General features: G+C 45.1%; 1 protein-coding gene across 1 annotated transcript in view; it reads right to left on the minus strand.

Moving 5' to 3' along the window:
- The window catches only part of CAMK1D (calcium/calmodulin dependent protein kinase ID), a 310,716-nt gene that overhangs the window by 10,723 nt on the left and 272,099 nt on the right, over nucleotides 1-27,894 (minus strand). Inside the window, exons 6-8 of the mRNA XM_030216962.1 lie at nucleotides 20,660-20,735; nucleotides 10,755-10,867; nucleotides 7,660-7,738 (exon numbers count right to left, since the gene is read on the minus strand). Of these exons, the coding sequence (XP_030072822.1) occupies nucleotides 7,660-7,738; nucleotides 10,755-10,867; nucleotides 20,660-20,735 (268 nt within the window). The remainder of the gene's footprint in view (nucleotides 1-7,659; nucleotides 7,739-10,754; nucleotides 10,868-20,659; nucleotides 20,736-27,894) is intronic.

Genomic DNA, 27,894 nt, shown 5'->3' on the forward strand with positions numbered 1-27,894 from the left:
GGTGTATTTTGGTGGGTAGTTTAAGGAATGATTTGTTTCACTATCTATCTATCACTATCTAGTTCTGATTGAGCCGCAGACCGTAAGGAAAGGGAAGAAAATGGGTTACAAAAAAGAAAACAAAAGGAAAAGCATTTATAAGGCCATCTTGTTTCCTCTTGGGCAATTCTTAATTTACAGCTTTCAGGGGCCCTTTCGCAAAGGCGCGCTGAAAAGTGGCCTGCAGTAGTGTAGGTATGGGATTTGGGCGCGCGCAGAATCATTTTTCAGCTCGCCTGTAGAAAAGCTCTTTCTTTTCTTTTCCCCGGAAATGGATGTGCGGTGACATCAAAATTGCCACACGTCCATTTAGGGTCTCTGACCTTACCGCCAGCCATAGACCTAGCGGTAAAGAATTTGGGCGGTAAGGACCTACACACATGAGATGCCACTTGGTGCGCGTACGCAGATAAAAATTATTTTTCAGATGTGCGTAGCGAACGCGCACCAAAAATGAGATTACCGCAAGAGCCACACACACGGTAGTTGGGCGGTAAGTCCGTTTTGGCGTGCGCTGGGCAAGGGTAGGCGCCTACGCGGCTTAGTAAAAGGGGCTCTCGTTTTCCAAGGGTAGCCTTAGGACCTCTTTAAAAACCTCCCAGAGAAATGAAAATCTTTGCAGTGGCACTCCTCTCTCCCGCTCAATTATTAAAATGTATGTCGTCTTAGAAGACTAGTACAAAGCTCGCAGTCAGGAAATGAGATTGAGAAAAGAGCTGAGCTAATCCAAGAATTTCTGTACAGCACAGCACATGTAGTTCCAACAAAACACCAAAGGACTCAAAAAAAAAAAATGTCACTCATCAATCATTTACACCACTAAAGGCTTCGCCGTTTGAAATGTGATCAGTGTTCTTGTTACACAGCATTCCCTGAGGAAGAAAAAGAGTATATTCTAAAACCGTATCCCTTCCAAGTCACGACAAGCTAAGGCAACCTGTAGACATGCTGTAAAGCTAACAGAGAGAGGAGAGGGGGGTGTATGAAAAACACCCCCTGGAGACGTGGAGGCGTATTTTCAAAGCACCGAGACTTACAAAGTTACACAGCGCTTTGAAAATGAGCCTCTTTTACTAAGGTGTGTCGAAAAAAATGGCCTGCGCTGGTGTAGGCGCGTGTATTGGACGCACCCAGGTCCATTTTTCAGCGTGCCTGCAGAAAAGGCCTTTTTCTTGGCTGAAGACGGACGTGCGGCAAAATAAAAATCAGCGCGCGTCCATTTTGGGCTGGAGACCTTACCGTCACCCGTTGACTTAGCGGTAAGGTCTCACGTGTTAACCGGGCAGTAATCGGCAGTGCGAGTGCACCTGCCAATTACCGCCCGGTTAGCGCCACACAGTAGGAAATAGAAATTATTTTCTGCCGCAGGTTTCGGTCATGCGTAAAAATTAGAATTACCACCCAGGGCACACGGTAGCTGGGCAGTAGTTCTAATTTGACGTACGCGCGTAGGTGATGAAATTAGTGCTGACTAAGCGTATTCTATAATCGGCACCTAGATTTAGGCCCCAATTTTAGAATACGCTTAGTTGATATCTCAGTTTAAATGGATGCTCATAGTTTTAGGCACTAACATCTTTACTCCCTCAAAAATGAACCCATGAGTCTGGGAAGGGGGTTACTATCACGCCCCTCACCTGTTCTCTGTGGTCTCCAAGCCAAGAAGGATCTGTTCTTCCTGGAAACCCGGTACTTCCTTTATAGCTCTGCAAGAAGGCGCTAGCTGATGTCATTACTTCCTGTTTGGTAGTAGTTAAGGAAGTTCCTGTCTCCCAGCCAGTGCCTTTGCAATAGAGGTCTCCTAGAGTTCTCTAGTGTGTGTTGCAGCCTTTTACCAGTTTGTCCCCTTTTCCTGCCTGTGTCTTGTTCTAGCCCTGCTCCTTGTTCCTGCCTTGCTCCAGCCCTGACTCCAAGCTCCTACCTTGTCTTCAGTCCAGCCCTGTCCAGGTGTCTCTCCACCGCCAGGTCAGGGCCTAGCCAGCCAGTCAACTCGGCTGTGGCCCAAGGGCTCACCCTGGGTTGTGACATCCTTTCGCTTTTACCCACTCCTTGTTACTACACATCTGCCCTCTGTCCTCACCATCTTCCTCTAACTCATCTTCCATGGCCTCTCCTATATGGATTTTCACCATACCCAGCATCTCCCCGCCCTCTTCCTCCCTACAGCCTTATAGCCCAGCATCTCCCAGTATTTCTTTCTATCCTCTCCCTTCCCCTTGACTCCAATGTTCCAGCATTTCCTGTTCGCTCCCCCCTCCCCGCCATGGTGCAGCAACTCTATGTCCCCTCTCCCTCCACCTTTATAGTCCAGCTTTCTACCCCCCCCCCCCCCTCCATCAATGTGCACTTTCAATGTTCAGCAGGGCAGCAGCACAGAGAGGAGAATGGCAGCAAGTCCCAAGTCCAGTCACAGGAGACATGGCTACATTAACCCCAATGCCACACTCCTTGCCTTGTTGTGTCGGCTGCAAATCATGTTTAGTAACCTTTCAGTTCTGGTGGTTCTGCACACCAGAAGTGAAAACCTGGTAAGCATGGTTTGCTGCAGGCATCATGGGGAAAGAGTCGCATGGTTTGCTGCAGGCAACACGGGGAAAGAGTCGCATGGTTTGCTGCAGGCAACACGGGGAAAGAGTCGCATGGTTTGCTGCAGGCAACACAGGGAAAGTGTCGAATGGTTTGCTGTAGGCAACACAGGGAAAGAGTATGGCATGTCTTCTGCAGCCAGGCTTGGTTTCCTGCTACCTCTCTCTCCTCTGCGCCAGGAGTATGTCGTGACACACTGGTTAAGAACTGCTGATGTAGAGGAATATTTCCTGTTTATATGTACACTGCTTGTTTTACTCTGGATTTAGTCAGTTCTCATAGGGATGGCCAAGTTTGCTCATAGACTGCATATTCCTTTTTGTTAGCTTCAGCAATCGAGATCTTGAAATCTGTCTTAAATAAAGCAGCTGTCATAGCTCTAGAAATAAACTTTTCACGTCAAGAAAAGAAGACGTGTCCGCTCAGGATATCGCATTTGTAAATTTCTAAAATTTAGTTCCACAGTGTCAATTCAAAAGTGACACCTGCATTACCATGACTCCATTCCAACGGAGACCAAAACCGGGAAAGGGGGAGAGGTGGGGTAGAAGAAAATCTGAGAGGAGTAGATTGCTAGAAATCCCATTACAGACCAGTGCTCTCATCATACGAGTCATCTGGAAACCATTTTGTTGTTTATCTTTTCTTTTTTTTTAATGGATTCAGGCTACACTGAAAGTTGTTTGGTAACACGTTCTGGCAGAAAGAAGCGGTATTTGTTCAACTGAAGTGTTGAGTCTGGAGTCTGGAGGTTTTGGTGGACACCCTACTCCCGTAAGAAGTCTCAGTCATTCAAGGGATCCAGTGTGATATCATATTGGATTGACTACAGTCGATATGGCAAGAGACTTTTGAGATTTGAACCATTCGAATATTGACATTACTTTTCATATCCCAGCGATTATCAAGGTGGCTTTATCTTTGTATAAAGCAGTTTAACACCGAACAATTTGCCTTGGAAATAAACTGGTCAAGGCGATGATTTAATGACAATAACCTGGTGAACTATATGTGAAAACTAATTTGTTCCAAGTAGGGTTACACGGGGGAAGTGACATCCACTAAACCAATAGCGAGTTTAAGTACACGGTTTGATGATGTTTTAAAAGATTAAATTGAAAAATGATATGTTTTATAAAGAATCAGTGGAGTGCATTTGTTAGCAGATTGCGGTAGGTTAGTGCTCTGCTATTATTAATTATCCCTCTGTTGAAGTAAATAGAAAGAATAAAATGACAGAAACGTGTAAAGTTTCGGGAAAGAATATTCAGTCACCAGAATATCATTTCAAAGGTGAGTTATTTCTTTGGCCCCTGACATTGGGAATGTGGTTGATGGCAGCAAGTGGTATTTCTTGTCTAACCTGACAGTCAAGGGTAAAGACATAGCTAGGGCTAGACGGATCCTGGAGACCAACATACGACTTTGTTGATGGTGTCAATGATATTTGACCTCTTGGACTGTGCTCTGGCATTCAATGAAGATTTGCCAAGTACCGATGGGACGCACCAGTCAAGAAACAGAACGAGTATCTTTGGTCTTTGACTCGTCCCCTAGTGCGTAGACAGGAGAGCTCCAAGCGAGCTTCATCAAGAGGAGTATATAAAAGTAGGGCACACTTAGATCAGCTTCAAAATCATTTTAGCCAGCTAAATCAAAACCCTTAAAAATTGACCAAGGTTGAGCGACTTGAAGAAGGGGTAATTTGTACTTTGCAATTAGGCCTCCCATACAATAAGGTTATTGGCCAACTCAAAAAGCAAATTTCTTTGCCTGGATACATCAATCAAGCAGTCTTTTATTATAATACATATAAGGCTGTGTTTTGAAATAGTTCTTGAGGGAGGAGAAAGGGGCCTCGGTGGATCCAGAGCAGACGGATTCAGTGGCCTTTCATGCTCACGTACAGACCCACAATCTGCTGCTCCCCAGTATCTCTCCACACTCGTCCTTCCCTACACCCCTTCCCGTGCACTTCGCTCCATGGATAAATCCTTCTTATCTGTTCCCTTCTCCACTACTGCCAACTCCAGACTGAAAGCCCACCTCTTTAACATCGCTTTTGACTCATAACCACTCGCCTCCACCTACCCTCCTCTCCTCCTTCCTGTACACATTAATTGATTTGATTTGCTTACTTTATTTTTTGTCTATTAGATTGTAAGCTCTTTGAGCAGGGACTGTCTTTCGTCTTGCCCCTTCCTTGGCCACCTTTAAATCTAAACTGAAAGCCCATCTCTTTAACATTGCTTTTGACTCGTAACCACTTGTAACCACTCGCCTCCACCTACCCTCCTCTCCTCCTTCCTGTACACATTAATTGATTTGCTTACTTTATTTTTTGTCTATTAGATTGTAAGCTTTTTGAGCAGGGACTGTCTTTCTTCTATGTTTGTGCAGAGCTGCGTACGCCTTGTAGCGCTATAGAAATGCTAAATAGTAGTAGTAGTAAAAAGATAAGCTGCACTCAGCAGCAGGAGAGATGATCTTATGCATCAACGTCAATGAGCTTGGTCACCAGCCACCTCCATCTATCACTTTTATCATTTGAGAGAGAACTGTGTGATCACTTGGACTATGACAACATTATTGATATATTCAATGCCTCATTCTTTAGTGAGCATAGTATTTTAACAGTACAGAGCCCCGCCCGCGCGCAAGTTACGTCAGATAAGGGCGGGACACAGGGAGAGAAGGCACAAAGGGAGGCTATCTGCAGATTGCCCCTGCTGCGCTTCTTTTACACGGAGCGAGGTCGAGGTGAGGCACTATGATTTGAATTCAGGGGGGCCTGGCCCGGTGGTGGACGGAGGAGGGTGGGTGGAGGGGACTGCGGCGCGGGGCCCCCCTTCTCGGCGGCCCTGCGTATAACTAGCAATTATTGATGCTGATGACGTGCGTAAGTGATGCAAACGTCTAGGTGCCAATCTACAGAATTACCTTACAGATTACACCAACGATTCTCAAACTGGGGGGGGGGGTGGGGGCACACAATTTGATTTGTCCATAATCATGGGGGTCACATCACAAAAATATGGGGAATCACTGGATTACACATATTTACAAGATTTACCTCAAATCATTGTAGAAAGCAACCACAACACTTTTACATATATTTTATCAATATAAATCAAACAAAATAAACCATGGAAAAGAAAATCAGATGATACCTTTTTTAATGGACATAACTTAATACATTTCTTGATTAGCTTTCGAAGGTTGCCCTTCTTCCTCAGATGGGAAATAAGCAAATGTGCTAGCTGACAGTGTATATAAGTGAAAACATTCAAGCATTACTATGACAGTAAAATAGATACCATTGGAGATTCTACATGGAATGTTGCTACTATTGGAGATTCTACATGGAATGTTGCTACTATTGGAGATTCTACATGGAATGTTGCTATTCCACTAGCAACATTCCATGTAGAAGGCTGCGCAGGCTTCTGTTTCTGTGAGTCTGACGTCCTGCACGTACGTGCAGGACGTCAGACTCACAGAAGCAGAAGCCTGCGTGGCCACATTGGTGATCTGCAAGGGCCGACTTCTACATGGAATGTTGCTAGTGGAATAGCAACATTCCATGTAGAATCTATAGAAATCAAACAAAATAAAACATGGAAAAGAAAATAAGATGATACCTTTTTTATGGGACATAACTTAATACATTTCTTGATTAGCTTTCGAAGGTTGCCCTTCTTCGTCAGATCGGAAATAAGCAAATGTGCTAGCTGACAGTGTATATAAGTGAAAACATTCAAGCATTACTATGACAGTCTGACAGGGTGGGAGGATGGGGGTGGGTCGGAGGTATGCATGGGGACATCAAAGCATATCATTGATATTCTAACAGGATGGGTGTGGATAGGTGAGGGGTGGGGTGATCAACAGAGACATACAGCTTTATGGTTTATAATGGGCTAGGAACCCCAGATCCTTGTTAAGTCCTTTCTGTTGGGTGTTAAAATATTCAATCATTCTGACTTCAAAGGTTTTACGTTCTTGTATGGTTTTAAAGTTACCTTTCAGGATTCTCACTGTGAAGTCACTGGTACAGTGTCCTGGTCCTGTAAAATGCTGACCAACAGGGGTGGGAGCCCTACTGGCACCAGTATTGTTCATGTGATGTCTATGTAAATTGAATCTTGTCTTAAGCATCTGGCCTGTTTCTCCTGTATGTCTCTGTTGATCACCCCATCCCTCACCTATCCACACCCATCCTGTTAGAATATCAATGATATGCTTTGATGTCCCCATGCATACCTCCTACCCACCCCCATCCTCCCACCCTGTCAGACTGTCATAGTAATGCTTGAATGTTTTCACTTATATACACTGTCAGCTAGCACATTTGCTTATTTCCGATCTGACGAAGAAGGGCAACCTTCGGAAGCTAATGAAGAAATGTATTAAGTTATGTCCAATAAAAAAGGTATCATCTTATTTTCTTTTCCATGTTTTATTTTGTTTGATTTCTATTGATAACCTTAAGAGTGGACTAACACGGCTACCACACTCCTCTACATATATTTTAAAATGTCAAAACACCCTGCAAAACAATCTTCTATACAACCATCACATTTTTGGCTTTTTGTTCCGTGACATTTGCCCGCATGCCAGTCAGGAAGAAAATACAACATTCACAGAAGTAAAGCTGCCACAATATCCAGGAAACTGAGTTGACTTTTTGTCTCTTAGACCCACCATCCCATAATGAGAGGATGTCAAGGGAAAAACATACTGTATTTCAAACTCTTGCACAATTAAAACAACAAAAGCAGGTTTCTACTGCATTTCCAAACACTTTCTATCAGCATGTGGCATGCCAGCCTCTGGCTCACATTGTTCTTTGGATCCATGGTTAATAAACAGCAGACAGCGCTCACCTCACACATCACTTGAGCAGTGCCAGGGACAGCACTCAGAATATTTAAAACAGGAACAGAGAGAGAGAGACCTATAAACCATATAGAGCAAAAAGCCAAAGGCTTCATGTTTCCCAAACCTTCCCATCTCAGTGCAACTTTTGCTTACCAGGGGTGCCGTGAAGCTTGTTCACACGTGTATCTTTTATTTGGGTCCTTTTCCATCAAATGCTGAATAAAATCTTTAGCTGTTATAAAAAAAGAACATATGTTTAAAATGTTTCATTAGTACCCAGTATCAATTAGACGGTTCATTTGTTATACCACTCACCAAGTCAAGAGGTCTGAGTGGTTTACTTTATAAAATAAATCAAAATAAAACAAGCAATATACAAAAGCAAGTAACAAAGTCAATGCAAAAAAATAAGTACTGTAAACATGATAAAATTACATTATACAATTAGCTTAATAGAAGACATAACAGAGAAAAAATGGTACTTCAAGTCCATTCATAAGGGTTACCCAAACACCTCAGCTGCTAATACGTACATCACTGGTTAGCACACTTCTGAATTTTCCCATCAAATGGGAGAAGGTCTTCAAACAAAGATTCCAATTTTGGACCTGAAATCTTGATTTATCCCTATGAGGCCAAAACAAGAAGACTGAACGAGTAGAAAAAAATGTTCTCAAAAACCTTCGCCATTGAATCTTCATTACCGTAGTATAGCCACAGGTGGGCCTGGGTGGGCACAGGGTCACTCACTTTGGACTCGGGCCCATTCGGCAGCTGAAGACACCCAGAATCTCTCCTTCTAAGAGATTGGGGGGGCGACACTTAACTCCGCTCCCCCGACCCTCCCCCAGTACCTTTAAATCCTGTAGTTCTGCGTGAGTCAGTTGTTCTGTGTCTGTGTGCTGTCACCCCCACCCTGCCCTGCTCATTCTCCCCCCCACCCCAGGAACACCCCCACATGTATTGTAAACACCTACTTAAGCATGTTAAATACTGTGCTTCACGCTTAAGCTGCTCATAAAACTTTTTTTATTTATTTTATTTTAATTTCTTATATACTGCCTGCAAGTCCAAAAGTTATCAAAATGATGGTGCATTGAAGTACAGTAGGTATATTTCTGTCCCTGGAAGGCCCACACTCTAAGGGGTGGATATTCAAAGCGAGTTAACCGGCCATAAGAACATAATTGTTCCCACACTGGGAGAGACCGAAGGTCCGTCAAGCCCAGTATCCTGTTTCCAACTGTGGCCAATCCAGGTTACAAGTATCTGGCAAGATCCCCAAAAACATTCTATGCTGCTAATCCCAGAAATAAGCAATGGATTTTCCTACGTCCATCTTAATAATGGCTTATGGACTTTTCTTTTAGGACATTATCTAAACCTTTTTAAAACCCTTTGGTCTGTCCCCGTATGGCGACACTTACGTTCTTATGTCTTATATCATCTCCGCTATTTGTTTCCCAAAATTCCCACCTTTCCCTGTCCTCCTGGAGTGTCCCTTTACCCTTTGCTTTTACTGGGTTGTTGTCCTAGTGTTCATAAATACATAAGTAATGCCACACTGGGAAAAGACCAAGAGTCCATCGAGCCCAGCATCCTGTCCACGACAGCGGCCAATCCAGGCCAAGGGCACCTGGCGAGCTTCCCAAACGTACAAACATTCTATTCAATCAAGCCATTGTGACATCACTAATGAGGTTGGCTCTTATTGGTGGAATGAGCCACTATGACATCACAATAGGTTAAATCACTGCTCTATGTAATAAAAGTGAGACAAGTAGAGGACATAAGTACATAAGTAATGCCACACTGGGAAAAGACCAAGGGTCCATCGAGCCCAGCATCCTGTCCATGACAGAGGCCAATCCAGGCCAAGGGCACCTGGCAAGCTTCCCTAACGTACAAACATTCTATACAAGTTATTCCTGGAATTGTGGATTTTTCCCAAGTCCATTTAGTAGCGGTTTATGGACTTGTCCTTTAGGAAACCGTCCAACCCCTTTTTAAACTCTGCTAAGCTAACCGCCTTCACCACGTTCTCCGGCAACGAATTCCAGAGTTTAGTTATGCATTGGGTGAAGAAAACTTTTCTCCGATTTGTTTTAAATTTACTACACTGTAGTTTCATCGCATGCCCCTTAGTCCTAGTGTTTTTGGAAAGCGTGAACAGACGCTTCACATCCACCTGTTCCACTCCACTCATTATTTTATATACCTCTATCATGTCTCCCCTCAGCCGTCTCTTCTCCAAGCTGAATAGCCCTAGCCTAGCCTAGTCTTTCTTCATAGGGAAGTCGTCCCATCCCCGCTATCATTTTAGTCGCCCTTCGCTGCACCTTTTCCAATTCTACTATATCTTTCTTGAGATGCGGCGACCAGAATTAAACACAATACTCAAGGTGCGGTCGCACCATGGAGCGATACAACAGCATTATAACATCCTCACACCTGTTTTCCATACCTTTCCTAATAATACCCAACATTCTATTCGCTTTCAATGCTGCTTATCCTAGAAATAAGCAGTGGATTTTCCTACGTCCATCTTAATAATGGCTTATGAACTTTTCTTTTAGGACATTATCCAAACCTTTTAAAAACCCTTTCTCTATCCTCTTGGAGTGTCCCTTTACCCTTTGTTTTTACTGGGTTGTTGTCCTAGGATTCAATGCTAGAACTTGTCCTATTGAAGGTTCTTTTCAATTTTCTTATTTTATTGTTACTTTAGATTTCAGACTGTAAATCGACCCAATCTGCAAGTCAGTTTGCGGCCCTTTTACAAAGGCTCGTAGGCACCTACGCATATCCAACGCGCGTCAAACGGGCAGTACCACGGGCCCTGGCTGGTAATTCCATTTTTGGTGTCTGCCCAAAACACATGGTAGAAAATATTTTCTAATTTTATACCGCGGGGCAGCTGGCACGCGCTGGACGCTTACCGCCCAGTTAGCGTGCGAGACCTTACCACTAAGTCAGTGGGTGGCATTAAGGTCTCAGGCCGAAAACGGACACGCACTGGTTTTCATTTTGCCACACGTCCATTTTCCAGCACATAAAAAAAAAATCCCTTTTTTTTCCAGGCGCGCTCATGAAATGGACCAGCGATTGTCCAAAACACGCGCCTACACCAGCACAGGCCACTTTGGGGTGCGCCTTAGTAAAAAGGCCCCCTTGGGCGGTGTAGTAAGTTTTTAATAATAATATTCACAACGCAGAGCATATCACCAAACCCACAACCCAAGGCATACCTGAGTCAGATATATCGTCCCAGTACGGAGAATCAAATTCGTATTCCGCTTTAAGAATCTGCTCAAAGAGTTTGGAGTCGTTTTCATCATAAAAGGGAGGATACCCACAGAGTCTGCAAAAAAATAAAGAAAAGGACAGCTGTGAGTCCGACTACGTTGCACTCAAGGAAACGAAGGGGTTAATGGAATTCATGAAAGCAGCAGTGTGTGAAAGGAAGTTAGAAGTAAAAAAAATATTTGCTTAGTCTTCATTTTAAACGTAGTGATTTTTCTGTGTTTTTTGTCTTCCACGTTTTCATGTTTTTCTGCACATTTACATAAGCTCAGTTAATATATTCTACTAGTAAAAAAGACCCGTTTCTGACACAAATGAAACTTTCGCTAGCAAGGTTTTCCTCAGCTCCCCTGCAGCCACCCATGTCCAGCGACCTTCCTCTCCCCCTGCCCCCCCTTCAGCCACCCACGTCCAGCGACCCTCCTCTCCCCCTGCGCCCACTGCAGCCACCCATGTCCAGTGACCCTCCTCTCCCCCTGCAGCCACCCATGTCCAGCGACCCTCCTCTCCCCCTGCAGCCACCCATGTCCAGTGAACCTCCTCTCTCCCCTGCCCCCCCTTCTGCCACCCATGTCCAGCGACCCTCCTCTCTCCCCTGCCCCCCCTCCAGCCACCCATGTCCAGCGACCCTCCTCTCTCCCATGCCCCCCTCCAGCCACCCATGTCCAGCGACCCTCCCCTGCCCCCCTCCAGTCACCCATGTCCAGCGACCACCTGCAGCCACCCATGTCCAGCGACCCTCCTCTCCCCTGCAGCCACCCATGTCCAGCGACCTTCCTCTCCCCCTGCCCCCCCTTCAGCCACCCATGTCCAGCGACCCTCCTCTCCCCCTGCGCCCACTGCAGCCACCCATGTCCAGTGACCCTCCTCTCCCCCTGCAGCCACCCATGTCCAGCGACCCTCCTCTCCCCCTGCAGCCACCCATGTCCAGTGAACCTCCTCTCTCCCCTGCCCCCCCTTCAGCCACCCATGTCCAGCAACCCTCCTCTCTCCCCTGCCCCCCTCCAGCCACCCATGTCCAGTGACCCTCCTCTCTCCCCTGCCCCCCTCCAGTCACCCATGTCCAGCGACCACCTGCAGCCACCCATGTCCAGCGACCCTCCTCTCCCCTGCAGCCACCCATGTCCAGCGACCTTCCTCTCCCCCTGCCCCCCCTTCAGCCACCCATGTCCAGCGACCCCCTGCAGCCACCCATGTCCAACGACCCTCCTCTCCCCTGCAGCCACCCATGTCCAGCGACCTTCCTCTCCCCCTGCCCCCCCTTCAGCCACCCATGTCCAGCGACCCCCTGCAGCCACCCATGTCCAACGACCCTCCTCTCCCCTGCAGCCACCCATGTCCAGAGACCTTCCTCTCCCCCTGCCCCCCCTTCAGCCACCCATGTCCAGCGACCCCCTGCAGCCACCCATGTCCAACGACCCTCCTCTCCCCTGCAGCCACCCATGTCCAACGACCCTCCTCTCCCCCTGCACCCACTGCAGCCACCCATGTCCAGTGACCCTCCTCTCCCCTGCAGCCACCCATGTCCAGAGACCTTCCTCTCCCCCTGCAGCCACCCATGTCCAGCGACCCCCTGCGCCCACTGCAGCCACCCATGTCCAGTGAACCTCCTCTCTCCCCTGCCCCCCCTTCTGCCACCCATGTCCAGTGACCCTCCTCTCTCCCCTGCCCCCCTCCAGCCACCCATGTCCAGCGACCCTCCTCTCTCCCCTGCCCCCCTCCAGCCACCCATGTCCAGCGACCCTCCTCTGGACATGGATCAGCTGTGAGGCATGATTCCCCCCCCCCACCCCCGGTTCTGAATTTGACATCATAATGGCTACGGTGATGTCAGCTTGATCTACGGAGCCTAGCAGACCAACTCGGAATGAGCCATGGTCCCAGGCAAGTCAGAACGTTGGAGGTGAGAATTATTATATAGGATTGTTTCTTTCTCTTCTACTTATGTTTTATGCATAGTGAGCAGTCTAGATGGTACTGCCGGCTGCGGGTTAGTAAATCTGAATAAAGTAATGGTTAGTGTTGTGGGCTGCGGACCTGGGAAACTGGGTTCAATTCCCACTGCTGCCTGATGGTCGGCAGTGGGCTGAGATCATGGGGAGCCAGGCTCAATTCCCTCTGCAGCTCAATATGATCCTGGGCAAGTCACTTAATTCTCTACTGCCCCAGGTACAACACTAGTACAATGTATTACTTAGTCTGTGAGCCCACTAGGGACAGACCCAGTACCTGTAAAATGAAACTGTAAACCGCTTAGCTCTAAGAAGTACATAAATACTTATAACTGCCACTCAAAGTCCAAAGAAAGTATTCAAGTGGATGCACCTTGTTCAGTGAAGGGACACTCAATGAAACTAGCATGCAACAGATTTAACGATTAAGGAGAGCAGTGGCGTAGCTACGTGAGGCCGGGGGGGGGGGCCTGGGCCCCTATAGATTTGGCCCTGGACCCCCCTGCTGACGACCCTCTCTACCCCCCCTCCCGCTGCCAATCCTCCCCCACTGTCGCTGTGGGCTACCTTTGCTGGCGGGGGACCCCAATCCCCACCAGCCGAGGTCTTCTTCTTCCTGCAAAGGCTTCGTTCTGTTTTTGACGTTCTACGTGCAGGACGTCAGACTCACAGAAACAGAACAAAGCCTTGCGCGGGAAGAAGAGGGTCTCAGCTGGCGGGGATTGGGGTCCCCCACCAGCAAAGGTAGGTGACGACGGTGGCGGCAAGGGAGGATTGGTGGCGGGAGGGGGGTTGAGAGGGTCGGCGGCGGCGGGAGGGGGTCGTCAAAGTTGGTGGTGATGGTGGTGGCAGCGGCGGGGTCGGCGGCGCTGGGGAGGGGGCTAAAATGTGCCCCCTCACCTCGGGCTCTGGACCCCCCTCCCGCCGAAGTCTGGCTACGCCCCTGAAGGAGAGGATGTACTTTCTTCATACAACATAGAGTTATGCTGTAGAATTGGAAAAGAATATACATGAATTCAAATGAAGATGAAGAGAAGAGTAGTTACTATTGCAGCCAGGGTCATCAGTAGATGGGCAAATCAGAGTGGAGGAGTAGCCTAATGGTTAGTGCAGCAGGCTTTGATCTTGGAGACGTGGGTTCAATTCCCATTGCAGCTCCTTGTGAACTTGGGCAAATCACTTAATCCTCCATTGCCCCAGGTACAAAATCTTAGATTGTGAGCCCTCTAGGGACGGCAAAAATCCCTGCATATAATGTGTACAGTGCTGCATATGTGCAGTAGCGCTATAGACATAAGCATCACCATGCTGGGACAGACCAAGGGTCCATCAAGTCCAGCACCCTGTCTCCAACAGCAGCCAAAAGAACAAGCATTTCGTTCCGCCCATCCCAGAAACAGTGGATTATTCCTATGTCCATTCAATAACATTTTATGTCCTTTTCCTCCAGGAAGCCATCTAACCTTTTTAGTAATAACAATCACACAAGCTTTCTCTAGACACCCTGTTCTTAGTTGCTAATTAGCTAAGACCATATCTCCGAGAAAGCAAAAGTGACTCTCGCTTCCCATCTCAAGAAAGGGTCTGCAGGACAACATCAACACGATTCCCTCAGCAGCATCCACCTCAATGCAAGAATAGCACTCAAGCTGTCTCAGAAGTACATAAGCACCGCCATACCGGGAAAATACCAAGGGTCCATCAAGCCCAGCATCCTGTCTCCGACAGTGGCCAATCCAGGCTTCAAGAACCTGGCAACCCCCCCCCCCCCCCCACCAAAAAAACCCACTTAATTCTTAATAATGTTTAATGGACTTTTCCCTCTGGAATCTGTCCAATCCCCTTTTAAATTCCGTAAGGCCAGCTGCTGTCACTACATTTTCCGGCAACGAGTTCCAGAGTCTAACTACACGCTGAGTAAAGAAAATCTTTCTCCTATTTGTTTTAAATCTACCATATTCTAGCTTCATCTTGTATCCCCTGGTTTTGTTGTTGTTTGAAAGTGTAAACAAACGCTTCACATCTGTCCGCTCTACTCCGCTCATTGTCTTGTAGACTTCTATCATATCACCCCTCAGCCGCCTTTTCTCCAAGCTGAAGAGCCCTAACCTTCTCAGCCTTTCCTCATAGGGAAGTCGTTCCATTCCCTTTATCATTTTCGTCACCCTTCTCTGCACCTTCTCTTATTCCTTTATATCTTTTTTGAGATGTGGTGACCAGAATTGGACAAAATACTCGAGGTGCGGTCAAACCATGGAGCGATACAACGGCATTATAACATCCTCGTGTTTGTTTTTCATCCCTTTCCTAATAATACTCAACATTCTGTGCACTTTCCTAACCACCGCAGCACACTGAGCAGAAGTTTTTAATGTCTTATCAACGATGACTCCCAGATCCCTTTCTAGGTCTGTGACTCCTAACGCGGAACCTTGCAGAAGGAAAAATACTCAGACACAATTACCCGAGTCTGCCTCTTCAACAGTCTAATAATAGAAACCGAGAGCATGATGGTAGATAAGGGCCAAATGGCCCATCCAGTCCGCCCATCCTCAGTAACCAATAATGCTTCTGGAACATTCCTTCAAATATAAGGCTAAATGGTTGGAAATGCATTGCATAGAGTCATAAAATCTGCTTATTAAAAGGGTTAAATGCATAAGTTCCTAATTTCAGTCAAGTTAAAGTGTTTTTTTTTGTAACAAAAGAAGAAATATGGATATATTAATATAGTGATAATCAAATATACTATAAATCAAACATGGGCTCCAAAGAGCATATCCAATCACACTTATCAGGGGGTTTAATAGCAAATGCAAAAGTAAGTAATTCATATCAAATTATAGTAAATCTAAATTACTTAACCATTAGAGTAGATAATAGACATTCACAGTATAATTAAGCAAGAAAAAACCAAGAGATAGAACCAGCGTAATTAATCTTAAGCATAACAATGAATCCTCCAACCAACTCCCAAACTGCTAATTACACATAAAATGACAACACCTAGATGAGGTGGTGATGATCAGTACTTTAACAGGTTCTGGGCAAGTTGGGACTGGCAGGAAAAGGGTTTAAAGTTCAGCTAAAACATATGGGAAGGGGGGGTGGGGGAGAGAAATGGTGCTGGAAGTGAGAATTTATATGCTTTATCTGTACAAAATGGAAGTCTCACACCTAGGCAGACTGGATAGGGCAGTTTAGGGTTTTTTCTGCTATCATTTACTATATTAGTGTTGTTTGGCTTCATCATACTCACAGAAAACACAGGTCATATCTGGCTGGACCAAATGGCCCTCTTACTTGCCAATATTTTCATTAAAACATAAGATAAGCCATGTTGAGTCAGACCAAAGTCCATCAAGCCCAGCACCTTTTCAGATTGCCAGTCAAAAAAAATTACTGGATCCTAAAAAGTAGATGAATTTCTTATAATTCATTTCTGGGAGATTTTGCTGCTGGTCGCTGTCATCCATTCTAAGGTTTCTAGTTATCCTGGGGGGTCCCCCTTCTTGTGGGTTTCTTTGGAAATTCAGTTTTTGTTTGGCTTCTTTGCCAGAGCTTGATCTGCATCTCTATGGTGTACAAAACTGGGTCCTAGGTTCATCGGGAGCTATGCCATCATAGAATTGATGAACTCAATGAGAGAGCATCTACAGCTTTCAGACTCCCTTAAGCTACTTTCCATCTTTCATGCATACCTTTTGAAATCCATTGTTCCTGATCATTTTGGCAGAACCCCATTTTTGTGGAGGAGATTTTGGAAATATTCTGTTCTGCAGGAAGACACAATATCTAGTGCACTCGAAGGGCTACAGTCTGGAGGAGAGGCCTTGGACCAATTCATTTGACCTTTGCGTGTCTACCTTCCTAAAGAAAGTTTTGGCCAAACAAGCAGTGGAACATCCAGAGATAGCCCCTAAGAAGGGGTGAGGTTAATGTGGGATTCCACGGCTAGACTGTGGGTGGCTCAGTTCCTAAGGAAACTTGCCAGGATAAATCTTTGATCTCCTACCAGTGACCATCAGTATGTCCCACTGGATGAGCTGGTCACTGTCATCCTCTCTATTTTTTCTTCTTCTCGGGGGGACATTTTATGGATTCCTATTTAAACTCAGTCTTTGGCCTCTTTGCCAGAGCTTGGTCTTCACCTCAACAGTGTTACCTTGTGTTTTGGATTCCCTGTTACAGTCTTCCTGCGTTCCCAATCTTGATTCTACTCTATAGAATCGTCTTTGATGCAGTATGAGCCCCTGCTGGGATCTGGCCTTGCTCTTGTGCTGTTGCTTCCAGTATTTGTTCCGGATTTCCTGATATCCAGTACTTTACCCCTGGCTCTGGGTTTCAGGCAGCTAAGCCCTGGTGGCTGCCAGTACCGAAGGGCTCAATCCAAAGAGAAGGTGGTCAGTACAGTTGGAAGACCAAGCCCGATCTTCCCCCAGACCTGAGGGTGCTATGCCCAGTACACAGCCCATCTGTGGCTGTGGTGGACCTTGCCTGTTTTCTGTTCCTGGATCCTCCTTCGCCAACGTTATCCATCATAATTTTAAGTGATAAGTGATAACTTTCCCAAATCCGTCATCTCCATCATTTCCACTGCAAGTCTGCTCCATGTAACCACCACCCTTTCTGTAAAGAAATGTTTCTTAGATTACTCTTGAGTGTACCCCCCCCCGTTCTACCCCTCATTCCAGTTTCCTGAGTCCAAAGCGGTTCACAAATGAAAACAGAGATACATTTACTGTGAAGCCATTTCCTCCAGGATATTCATGTTTAGATCTTTACGTCTAATCCAGCATTGCTTCAGAATGAAGACCGTTGACCAGTTTAGTAGCCGACCTTTGGACTGACTCCATCCAGTTTATGTCCTTTTGAAAGTACGCTCTCCAAAACTACATACGTTTCACATTAGTACCTTTCTCTTACGTTTTCCATTAGTGGACACAGTCAGGACAAAGGCTGTTGTAAACCATGCACCAGAAAACACATTTTTTTTGGGCAATGTGTTGCAAATCTCCAGTACAGAAAGTTCCAAATTACAGCACTCAGGCCATTTGTTACAGTAGAACAACACGCTGTGATCTGGGGCCCTCGTCCAAATTGAAAACATAATTGTATTCCGCTGAGGTAATGTTCTCCTTATATAGAAAACTAAGGCATCGGAATTTTAGCCACCTGGAACTCATGAACTTATTCATGTGGGGCCTCAAACAATGGAAATCCGGTAGAAACCTTTTCTTTATACCATAATTGGACATGTACAGACCATATATCGGAGAAAAAGAGGCAGGGGAAAAGGAAAGAGAGGGAAAAAGACAGCAAAGGAGGGAGTGAGAGAGACATGGAAGGGTGGAGAGAGACAGAGGGGGATGAATCCACCATAGTAATATCATAACTAGTGCAACAGATCCTCTCAAGCAGCTAAAATGTAATTTTATGAGTCTTTAATGAAAATTTCTGGACGTGTATGACCTGGAGGCAGACTGTTGGCACCGAGACATATACAATATTTTCTGTCACATCTTCATGGAGAAAGTCTATTTTTTTTTTGCTGCTTTCCATCTTTTGATTAGCGGAAGGAGAGCAACTGTTTCCTGCTCTGTGCCAGACATTCAGATTGGATCACTTCCTTTCTCCGTTCTTGGATAGAAAGTGCAGTAACCTGATCCAAACAGCACTTGTTAATTTTTTTTTTTTGCCTAAAATTGCCAGGATATAAAAGCATGAAGGGAACGGGTCCCAAGATTAGACTATCTTATCATTTAATCATTTATCGTTTATTCCAGATTTTCTCTGTCTTTTTTCTAAAGCAGGGTCAAGGCAGTTCATAATCTAAATTTCCAAGGAAAAGGAAAAAAAAATCTCTATAATTATAATAATAAAGTCACAATCAATCATGAGCAGCAATTATCCACACATTCCAAAGCAAAGCCTAGTCACAAATTATTTATTTATTGATTAGGATTTATTTACCGCCTTTTTGAAGGAATTCACTCAAGGCGGTGCTCTAGAGATAGAGATACCGGATTACCCTAATCAAGACAGTCTATAAGGAGCCACTTAAGCTCGGCTCTGTTTTTGGGACAGTAGTAACTGGGAAACTCATGTCCCACTCTTAGAGCCTGGGAGTGAGAGAGAAATTTGGCTTCTTGTGTGATTCCAGGTGGGCGACCAGGATCTTCCAAATTTATTGATTAAGATTTATTTACCCCCTTTTTGAAGGAATTCACTGAAGGTGCTGTACAGGAAGAATAAATCAAACATGAAATCAGGCTCCCTATCCATTTCCGTATACAATTCAAGCTCCTCTTGTTGACCTGTAAGTGCATTCACTCTGCAGCCCCTCACTACCTCTCCACCCTCATCTCTCCCTACACTCCTTCCCTAGAACTCCGTTCACTAGGCAAATCTCTCCTAATTGCACCCTTCTCCTCCATCGCTAACTCCAGACTCCGCTCCTTCTATCTCGCCGCACCTTATGCCTGGAATAGGCTTCCTGAGCCATTACGTCTAGCTCCATCCCTGGCTGCCTTCAAATCCGGGCTAAAGGCCTACTTGTTTGATGCTGCTTTTGACTCCTGACTTGTAACTTTTATCTTATCCTTATGTGTCCTTCTGTCTGTCCTTCCCTTATCCTTTTTGGTCCCTGTCTGTTTGTCCTGATTTAGATTGTAAGCTCTTTTGAGCAGGGACTGTCTTCTTCATGTTCAATTGTAAAGCGCTGCGTACGACTGGTAGCGCTATAGAAGTGATTTATAGTAGTTATAGTAGCAATAGACAATTACAGCTGTAAAAATATTCAAATAACATTACAAAGTTTGGCATAGTTTACTAATTATATATAGATTGGAACTACCAAGGATAACTTAACTGCCTTGAGTGAATTCCTTCAAAAAGGCAGTAAATAAATCCCAACACATAAAATCAATCAATCGTATACAAGTTATGATAATCCTCTCCAAATATGTGTACGTCACCATCTTAATTAGTTTAAATTAAATTTAAATAATGTTATCAATTTTTCTCCATTTCCTCAATTTCTTTTAAAAAATGGGAGGAAAAGCCTCAACTGACTTCTTATTGGCTATGGAGCCATACAGTTCATGCAGTCATCATTGGCTAAACCCCCCCCCCCCCCAAAAAAAAAAAAAAATTTTTATTCATATATGTGTATGCACAGTTTAGATAAGCTTTTTACTAAGAGGCTCTTTTACTAAGCCGTGTAGGCGCCAATGCGCCAATTTAGAACTCCCGCCCGGCTACCGTGTGGTCCGGGCAGTAATTTCATTTCGTACATTCGCCCAGTAGGCGTGCCGGAAACATTTCCGGCGTGTGGCGCTAACCGGGTGATAATCAACACTGTACGTGCGCTGATGATTACCGCCCAGTTAATGCGCGAGACCTTACCGCTAAGTCAAGTGGTCAGGTCTCAGGTCCAAAATGGATGCGTGCCAATTTTCATTTTGCCGCATGTCCATTTTCGGCCAAAAAAAAAAAAAAAGGTCTTTTTTGCAGGTGTGCTGAAAAATGCGCGCATCCAATACATGTGTCTACACCAGCGCAGGCCACTTAGTAAAAGGACACCTTAGCTTTTAAAGATGAACCGAATCTTCATATCATCAAATCTCTTTTCCACGGCCGTGGAAAAGAGAGCTAAGTAAACAGCTTATCTAAACTGTGTGAACTCATAACCGAATAAAAATTTTATATTAATCCCGCCATTTTAAGGGTATTATACACCAATGAAATGACATTCATAATGCATGGAAAGTATCACTTACTCAGTGGATAAGTAATAGTATATGAAGGCATTCAGTCATATTAAGTGTGACTTGCCTGCACCTTACGACATGGCTGTCGTTTTGAAATAAAGTCTATCGTTACGAAAACATACTTACAAAATGTATGCGATGACACCTATGGACCAGCAGTCCACTGCTTTGCTGTAGGGCTTCTGAGCCAGAACTTCAGGAGCTGTAAACACAATGGATTAGAGAGTGACATAAAGCCCTTCCACCAGCTCAGTAAGAGAAGCCGCCAACACACCCTCGTGAAAGTATCTTGAACTGAACAACATGCAGAAAATTGGAAGAGTGATGCATAGATGTCTGTTCGGACGTTTTGTACCGAAACTATTTTTGCAAATGCTTGTGATCCAGATAGTGGGACTCAGTACGACAGAGGACTAAGTTTTGCATGCTGTGAAGTCCATAACAAGAAAACAGAGCCAAATCTATCAAACCAGGCCACCCTCAGGTTCGTATACGAGGAACATTTGGTGCACTTGAAATGGAACTCATGACTGTGTGGACACATCATAGATGCAACAGTGTAAAAGCCAATGTGGCAGCTGGAACCTTCTGAATGGAAATCTATAGGAGACAAACTATGTGCAGTATCCTATGCAGCAGGTCTGGTAAGTCTTTCAATTAAATTACTACCACCATCTCCTTCCTACAACACAGATTTATACGCTAATGTTTGTGCCATGAAAGCTCTTGGAGAACACATGAAGGGGCATAATCGAAAGGAACGCCCAAGTTTTGCTGAGGACATCCTCGCAAAACGTCCCGGTGGTGGGGCGGGGAAACCCATATTATCGAAACAAGATGGACATCCATCTTTCGTTTCGATAATACGGTCGGGAATGCTCAAATCCTGAAATTTAGGTTGTCCTTAGAGATGGTCTTCCCTAGACTTGGTCGTTTCTGATTTTCGGCAGTAATGGAAACCAAGGACGCCCATCTCAGAAATGACCAAATTGGTCATGGGAGGAGCCAGCATTTATAGTGCACTGGTCCCCCTGACATGCCAGGACACCTACCAGGCACCCTAGGCGGCACTGCAGTGGACTTCATAAATTGCTCCTAGGTACATAGCTCCCTTAACTTGTGTGCTGAGCCCCCCAAATCTCCCCCCAAACCCACTACCCACAACTGTACACCACTACCGTAGCCCTTACGGGTGAAGGGGGGCACCTAGATGTGGGTACAGTGGGTTTCTGGTGGGTTTTGGAGGGCTCACATTTACCACCACAAGTGTAACAGGCAGGGGGGGATGGGCCTGGGTCCGCTTGCCTGAAGTGCACTGCACTCACTAAAATTGCTCCAGGGACCTGCATACTGCTGTGATGGACCTGAGTATGACATTTGAGGCTGGCATAGAGGCTGGAAAAAAATATTTTTAAATATGTTTTTTAGGGTGGGAGGGGGTTAGTGACCACTGGGGGAGTAAGGGGAGGTCATCCTCGATTCTCTCCAGTGGTCATCTGGTTAGTTCGGGCACCTTTTTGTGCCTTGGTCGTAAAAAAAAAACAGGACCAGGTAAAGTTGTCCAAGTGCTAGTCAGGGACGCCCTTTTTTTTCCATTATGGGTTGAGGACGTCCATGTGGTAGGCATGCCCAAGTCCCACCTTCGCTACGCCTCCGACACCCCCCCCCCCCGTGAACTTTGGTCATCCCCGCGACGGAAAGCAGTTGGGGACGCCCAAAATTGGCTTTCGATTATACTGATTTGGGCGACCCTGTGAGAAGGATGCCCATCTTCCGATTTGTGTTGAAAGATGGGTGTCCTTCTCTTTCGAAAATGAGCCTGAAAGAGAAGCAGCTGAAATTTCCACAGACTCTAACCTTGTATGTTCAAATAATCAGATTAGCAGTCACATCTGGAAAAACAAAGAAATTCTAACCATAGTTGTAAAGTTCTTTTCTTTGCCTCTGTAGACTGCAGAAATGATAATGACCTTGTTTGTAGGCTCTGCTCTCTGCAGTGTCTCTCTGGCTTTACATTTCTGCCATGAGGTGGGTTAGGAGACTAGACTTATGGTCAAGGAATGCATTAATGCATAGAAGAATTCAAAATTATGAACCTATTACACAAGAAGTGCCTCTGTTATTTTTCCTCTGACGTGTTTTACACATAAAATACAATCCAAAGGGATTTGGGGGTCCTTTTACTAAGGTGCACTGAAAAATGGCTTGCGGTAGTGTAGGTGCGGGTTTTGGGTGTGCTCTGATCCATTTTTCAGTGCGGCTGTAAAAAAGGCCTTTTTAAAATTTTTGCCAAAAATGGAAGTGCGGCAAAATGAAAATTTTGCCGCGAGTCCATTTTGGGTCTGCGACCTTACCTCCAGCCATTGACCTAGCAGTAAAGTCTCACGCCGTAACCGGGCAGTAATGACCTACGCATGTCAAATGCCACTTGGCGCGCGTCCGATACATGCATTCAAAAAGAAAAATTATTTTTCGGCTGCGCGTATCAGACGCGTGCCAAAAATGAAACTACTACAAGAGCCATGCGGTAGCCGGGCGGTAAGTCCATTTTGGAGCACGTTGGGCGCTCGTAGATGCTTACGCAGCTTAGTAAAAGGGGCCCCTTGAAGAGAAGAAATTGAAAGGAAGCATGCAAGAAACTGACCACCTACTGCTCATCTGGGTTGCTGGATCAGTGGTATAATCTGTGCAGAGATCATTAACCTGGACTCTGGCCTATGTCTCTTAATCCTGGAAGTTTACACAGGATAGGAAGAGGCCTCCGCAGATCTCCTCTGCCCTATCCTGCTAAAAATATGTCAGTAGCCAATAAAGTTATTTTGTCTAAATATTTGTGTAACATAGAAGATGTCAGCATTGCGCCTGCCTAATATTCTCCCACAACGTCATAAGAACATAAGAATAGCCATACTGGGTCAGATTGATGGTCCATCTAACCCAGTATCCTGCTTCTAGCAGTGGCTAATCCAGGTCACAAGTACCTGGCAGAACCCCAAAGAGCAGCAAGATTCCGGAATCCCAAAGAGTAGTAAGAGTCACTATAGAATCTCTAAGAGTAACAAGATTCCATGCAGAACCCCAAAGAGTAGCAAGATTCCGGAATCCCAAAGAGCAGTAAGAGTCACTATAGAATCCCTAAGAGTAACAAGATTCCATGCTACCAATCCCTGGGATAAGTAGTGGCTTCCCCCATGTTCTTCTTTCTGAGAAGCTCTGAGAGAAATTTGTCTAGGTAAGTGAACATTATTTTGTTCTGTCCTTTGGTGATTTAAAGATTGGGGATAAAAGGGGAATTGTAGGTTTATTGATAAAGACAGTTTAAATTTAAAAAACAAACTTTATTACCTAGTTTCCATAGTGTAGAACCCTTTTATCCATAGTTTTAAACTTGAACTTTCTGTCAGAGATAGAAACTTAAATGTCACAGCCTACAGCCTCTAGAAGGCACAGCAGGGCCTAGTTCAGTCATTATTCCTGCCCACCTCTAGCACATCTCTTCATTTAAAGTCTTAATTTATAGTCAATTATCCTAATTATTCTAATTACGATAACAAGAGGGAAGTTTTCATTGCAGAATTTTAATTAATTTCCATTACTTTCTGAGAAGCAAACACTAAATAAATCAAACCAACATACCATATAATCTTAAGGCTCTTTATATTAGTCTAATATACATCTCTATATATAAAAGGCACCACCAACGTTCTAAATGAAGCCTCCAGCCGGGGGAGAGATATCCGGTTTCCCCATGAGTGTCTGCCCCGCCCTTGCTCTCTCTGTAACACAAACAGTGAAGGAAAACACAGCAAAGCACGAAATCAAATCGCTCTCTCTGTAACAGTGAAGGACTCAGAGGGGGGAGGGGAGAGAGGGCAGAAGCCCTCACTATCTCTGTAACACAAACACAGCACAGCAGGAAACAACACTGAAGGACTCGACTCCGAGGGGGGAGGGGACAGAGAGCAGAGGGGACAGACAGCACACTCCCACATGCACACAGAAGAAAACCTTGCTAGCCCCCGTTTCATTTGCATCAGAAACGGGGCTCTTTTACTAGTAGTACATTAACAAGTTTTAATTAAACAACTCAATAACACTAAGATGCAGACAGCAGTTCAGCAGTGAGAGGGGTGCTATCCAGTCTTTTGCATTAAGTGTTACATGTTTGATTATCTCCTAGTTGGCAAGAGGTTATATGTTTGTGCTCGATGCAAAGAACTCCAGTCTCTTTGCATCAAGTCCGTTCTATTGAGTCTAGAGTAGCAAACTTGGAGGAACTGAGGGAGACATACACAGAGGAGACCAATAGGGGGCATAGTAGAGAAGTCCCACATCCAGTCTGGCAGCTGCCTTGGAGGAGGGAGGTCTCCTAAAAGGACAGCGTCACCCCGGTGAAGTAGGAAGCAATCCTGTAGCAAGGGGATGCAATATACTCTTGCACAGAGGATGTGTCTCCAGAAGCCTCTGCCCAGGAGGTGAGAGGCGCTGTCAGGTCAGTGCAGGGGGCCCGGCACGGAGGGGGGAGGGAGCGGCGGCGAGGAGGGTAGCTGGAAATCTCGCCCGTTTTAACGGGCTTAACAGCTAGTAAATAAATAAAATGACTCTTTGTTAAGTGAAAAAAAAGCCCCCCTATTTGTTTTAAAATATTTCCATGTAACTTCATTGAGTGTCCCCTGGTCTTTGTACTTTTTAAAAGAATAAACAATCAATTCACGTTTACCCGTTCTACACCACACAGGAATTTTAGACTTCAATCATATCTACCCTCAACCCTCTCTTTTCCAAGCTGAAGAGCCCTAACCCCTTTAGCCTTTCCTCATATGAGAGGACTTCTATCCCCTTAATCATTTCGTTCACCCTTCTTTGAACCTTTTCTTTTTTTAAGATACGGTGACCAGAATTGAACACAGTACTCAAGGCGTGGTCACACCACGGAGCGATACAGAGGCATTATCATATTCTTTGTCTTATTTTCTATCCCTTCCTAATAATTCCTAGCATTCTGTTTGCTTTGTTTTTCTGCTGCCGCTCACTGGGCAGAAGATTTCAATGTATTGTCCACGATGACACCTAGAACTTTTTCTTGGGTGCTGACTCCCAATGATGATTTGGATTATTCTTTCCAATGTGCATCACTTTGTATTTGTCCACATTAAATCTCCTCTGCCATTTGGATGTCCAGTCTTCCAATTTGCTACGGTCTTCTTGCAGTTTTTTATTCTCCACATGCGCATTAACAACTTTGAATAGCTTTGTATCATCTGCAAATTTAATCACCTCACTTGTCATTCCCATGTCCAGATCATTTATAAATATGTTAAATAGCACCGGTCCCAGTATAGATCCCTGTAGCACTCTACTATTCACCCCCATTGAGAAATATGGCCAATTAACCCTACTTCTGTTTTTTGTCCAGAGAAACTATTGGGATTCCATAAATGTCCTGTTTCAGTGACATCCTTCAATGATATCCACATCAAACCATGTGCTTCTGGGCGAGTGTTGGCTCCCCCCCCCCCACCCCACCTTTTAGTTAAAAGTTGCTCTATCTCCTTTTTAATATAAAATACCCCAATCTAACCACCCTATCAGATTAACTGTTCACTCGTCCTCTAGATTGTTCACTTGTCCTTAGTTTGTTCTCTTGTCTTTTAGATTGTAAGCTCTTTGAGCAGGGACTCTCCTTCTATGTTTAAATTGTACATCAAAATGGGGCAGGATGCAGCAGCGAGGAGGTTCTGGGCTCGGCAGCTGACAGGATATGAAAATCGCTGCCTGGTGCTCTCTACTGAAATATAGATGCACATTAAGGTACGGAGCAGGGAGGTGTTCCAAGACAGGAGGACAGACGTGCCAGACATGCGGGACCCCTAGGAGTGCGAAGCCCTGTGCGACCACCCCTGTCACCACTGCCTAAGACTGGCCCTGGGGAGGAAGCATAACACGATGGATTCATTATTCACCAACATTCCTAGGGCTTTTCTTTTTTGTTTGGTTCCTGCTCTTCAGAAAGCAGGGCATTGTTCAATTAGAAATTACGAACAGATGAAAGGTTTGGAAATTTAAAGGCTACTCTTAGCAGTTAGCAGGGTCTGCTCTTCCGTACTGTTTCCTGTTAGAACTGTAGAGTAATTCAGCATACGAGGTTAGAGCCATCCTCCCAGCCATTCTGAAATTAGATTTTGCATTTCTCAAGGGAAAAGAAATAACATTTTGCTTTCATGATAAGATATTTAGATGAAGCCTTCTTTCTGGATATGAATTTTAAAGCAAACTATTTATTCAGATGTGCTTGTGACCCAGGGCAATGCATTTTGACAAAAAAAAAATCCACTCCATATTGAACTCTCCAAGGTTTCTCACAGGAGCGGCAAATACCTGCGTGCTGGTGAAATTAAAAAGCAGTCAACATTCCCCGCTGTACTTTCACAGATGAAGCACATTTATTCACTGCAGCAATGCTGAGCTTTTTCACACTACTTCATCAATTCGCCACATTAAGTGCAATTGCCAGCTTCAATAAAGCGCCTTCCATGACAGGGGAGTATGGATGGACACATTACGAGGCCTGAGCACGCCTCCCGCTCAACCATTTGCTTGAAGTATGGCACTGTAACAGTCCAGCAGCAACATTCATTAGGCCACTGGCTGTATGAGGGGATGCAGCAAAGCAATACTGTATGGTATGGTAATAGGGAAAGGGAAATGGGACTTAATATACCGCCTTTCTGAGTTTTTTGCAACTACATTGAAAGTGGTTTACATAGTATATTCAGGTACTTATTTTGTACCAGGGGCAATGGAGGGTAAAGTGACTTGCCCAGAGACACAAGGAGCTGCAGTGGGAATCAAATCCAGTTCCCCAGGATCAAAGTCCTCTGCACTAACTATTAGGCCACTCCTCCACTCCTTGGGATTCCGGAATCTTGCTATTCATTAGGTTTCTAAATGGAATGTTGCTACTCTTGGAGATTGTGCATGGAATCTTGTTAATGGGACTTGATCTACTGCCTTTCTGAGGTTTTTGCAACTACATTCAAACTGGTTTACATGTATTCAGGTACTTATTTTGTACCAGGGGCAATGGAGGGTTAAGTGACTTGCCCAGAGTCACAAGGAGCGGCAGTGGGAATCGAACCCAGTTCCCCAGAATCAGAGTCCGCTGCACTAACCACTAAGTGACTTGTCCAGAGTTGCAAGAAGCTGCAGTGGGAATTGAACCCAGTTCCCCAGGATCCAAATCTGCTGCACTAACCACTAGGCTACTCCTCCACTCATTCCACCAATAAGAGTCAACCTCATCAGTGATGTCACAATGGCTTGATTGCCCGATACTTGGCTCACTTCTGATATTGTGATGT

This window comes from Microcaecilia unicolor, chromosome 10, assembly GCF_901765095.1.
Source record: "Microcaecilia unicolor chromosome 10, aMicUni1.1, whole genome shotgun sequence".
Lineage (NCBI taxonomy): Eukaryota > Metazoa > Chordata > Amphibia > Gymnophiona > Siphonopidae > Microcaecilia > Microcaecilia unicolor.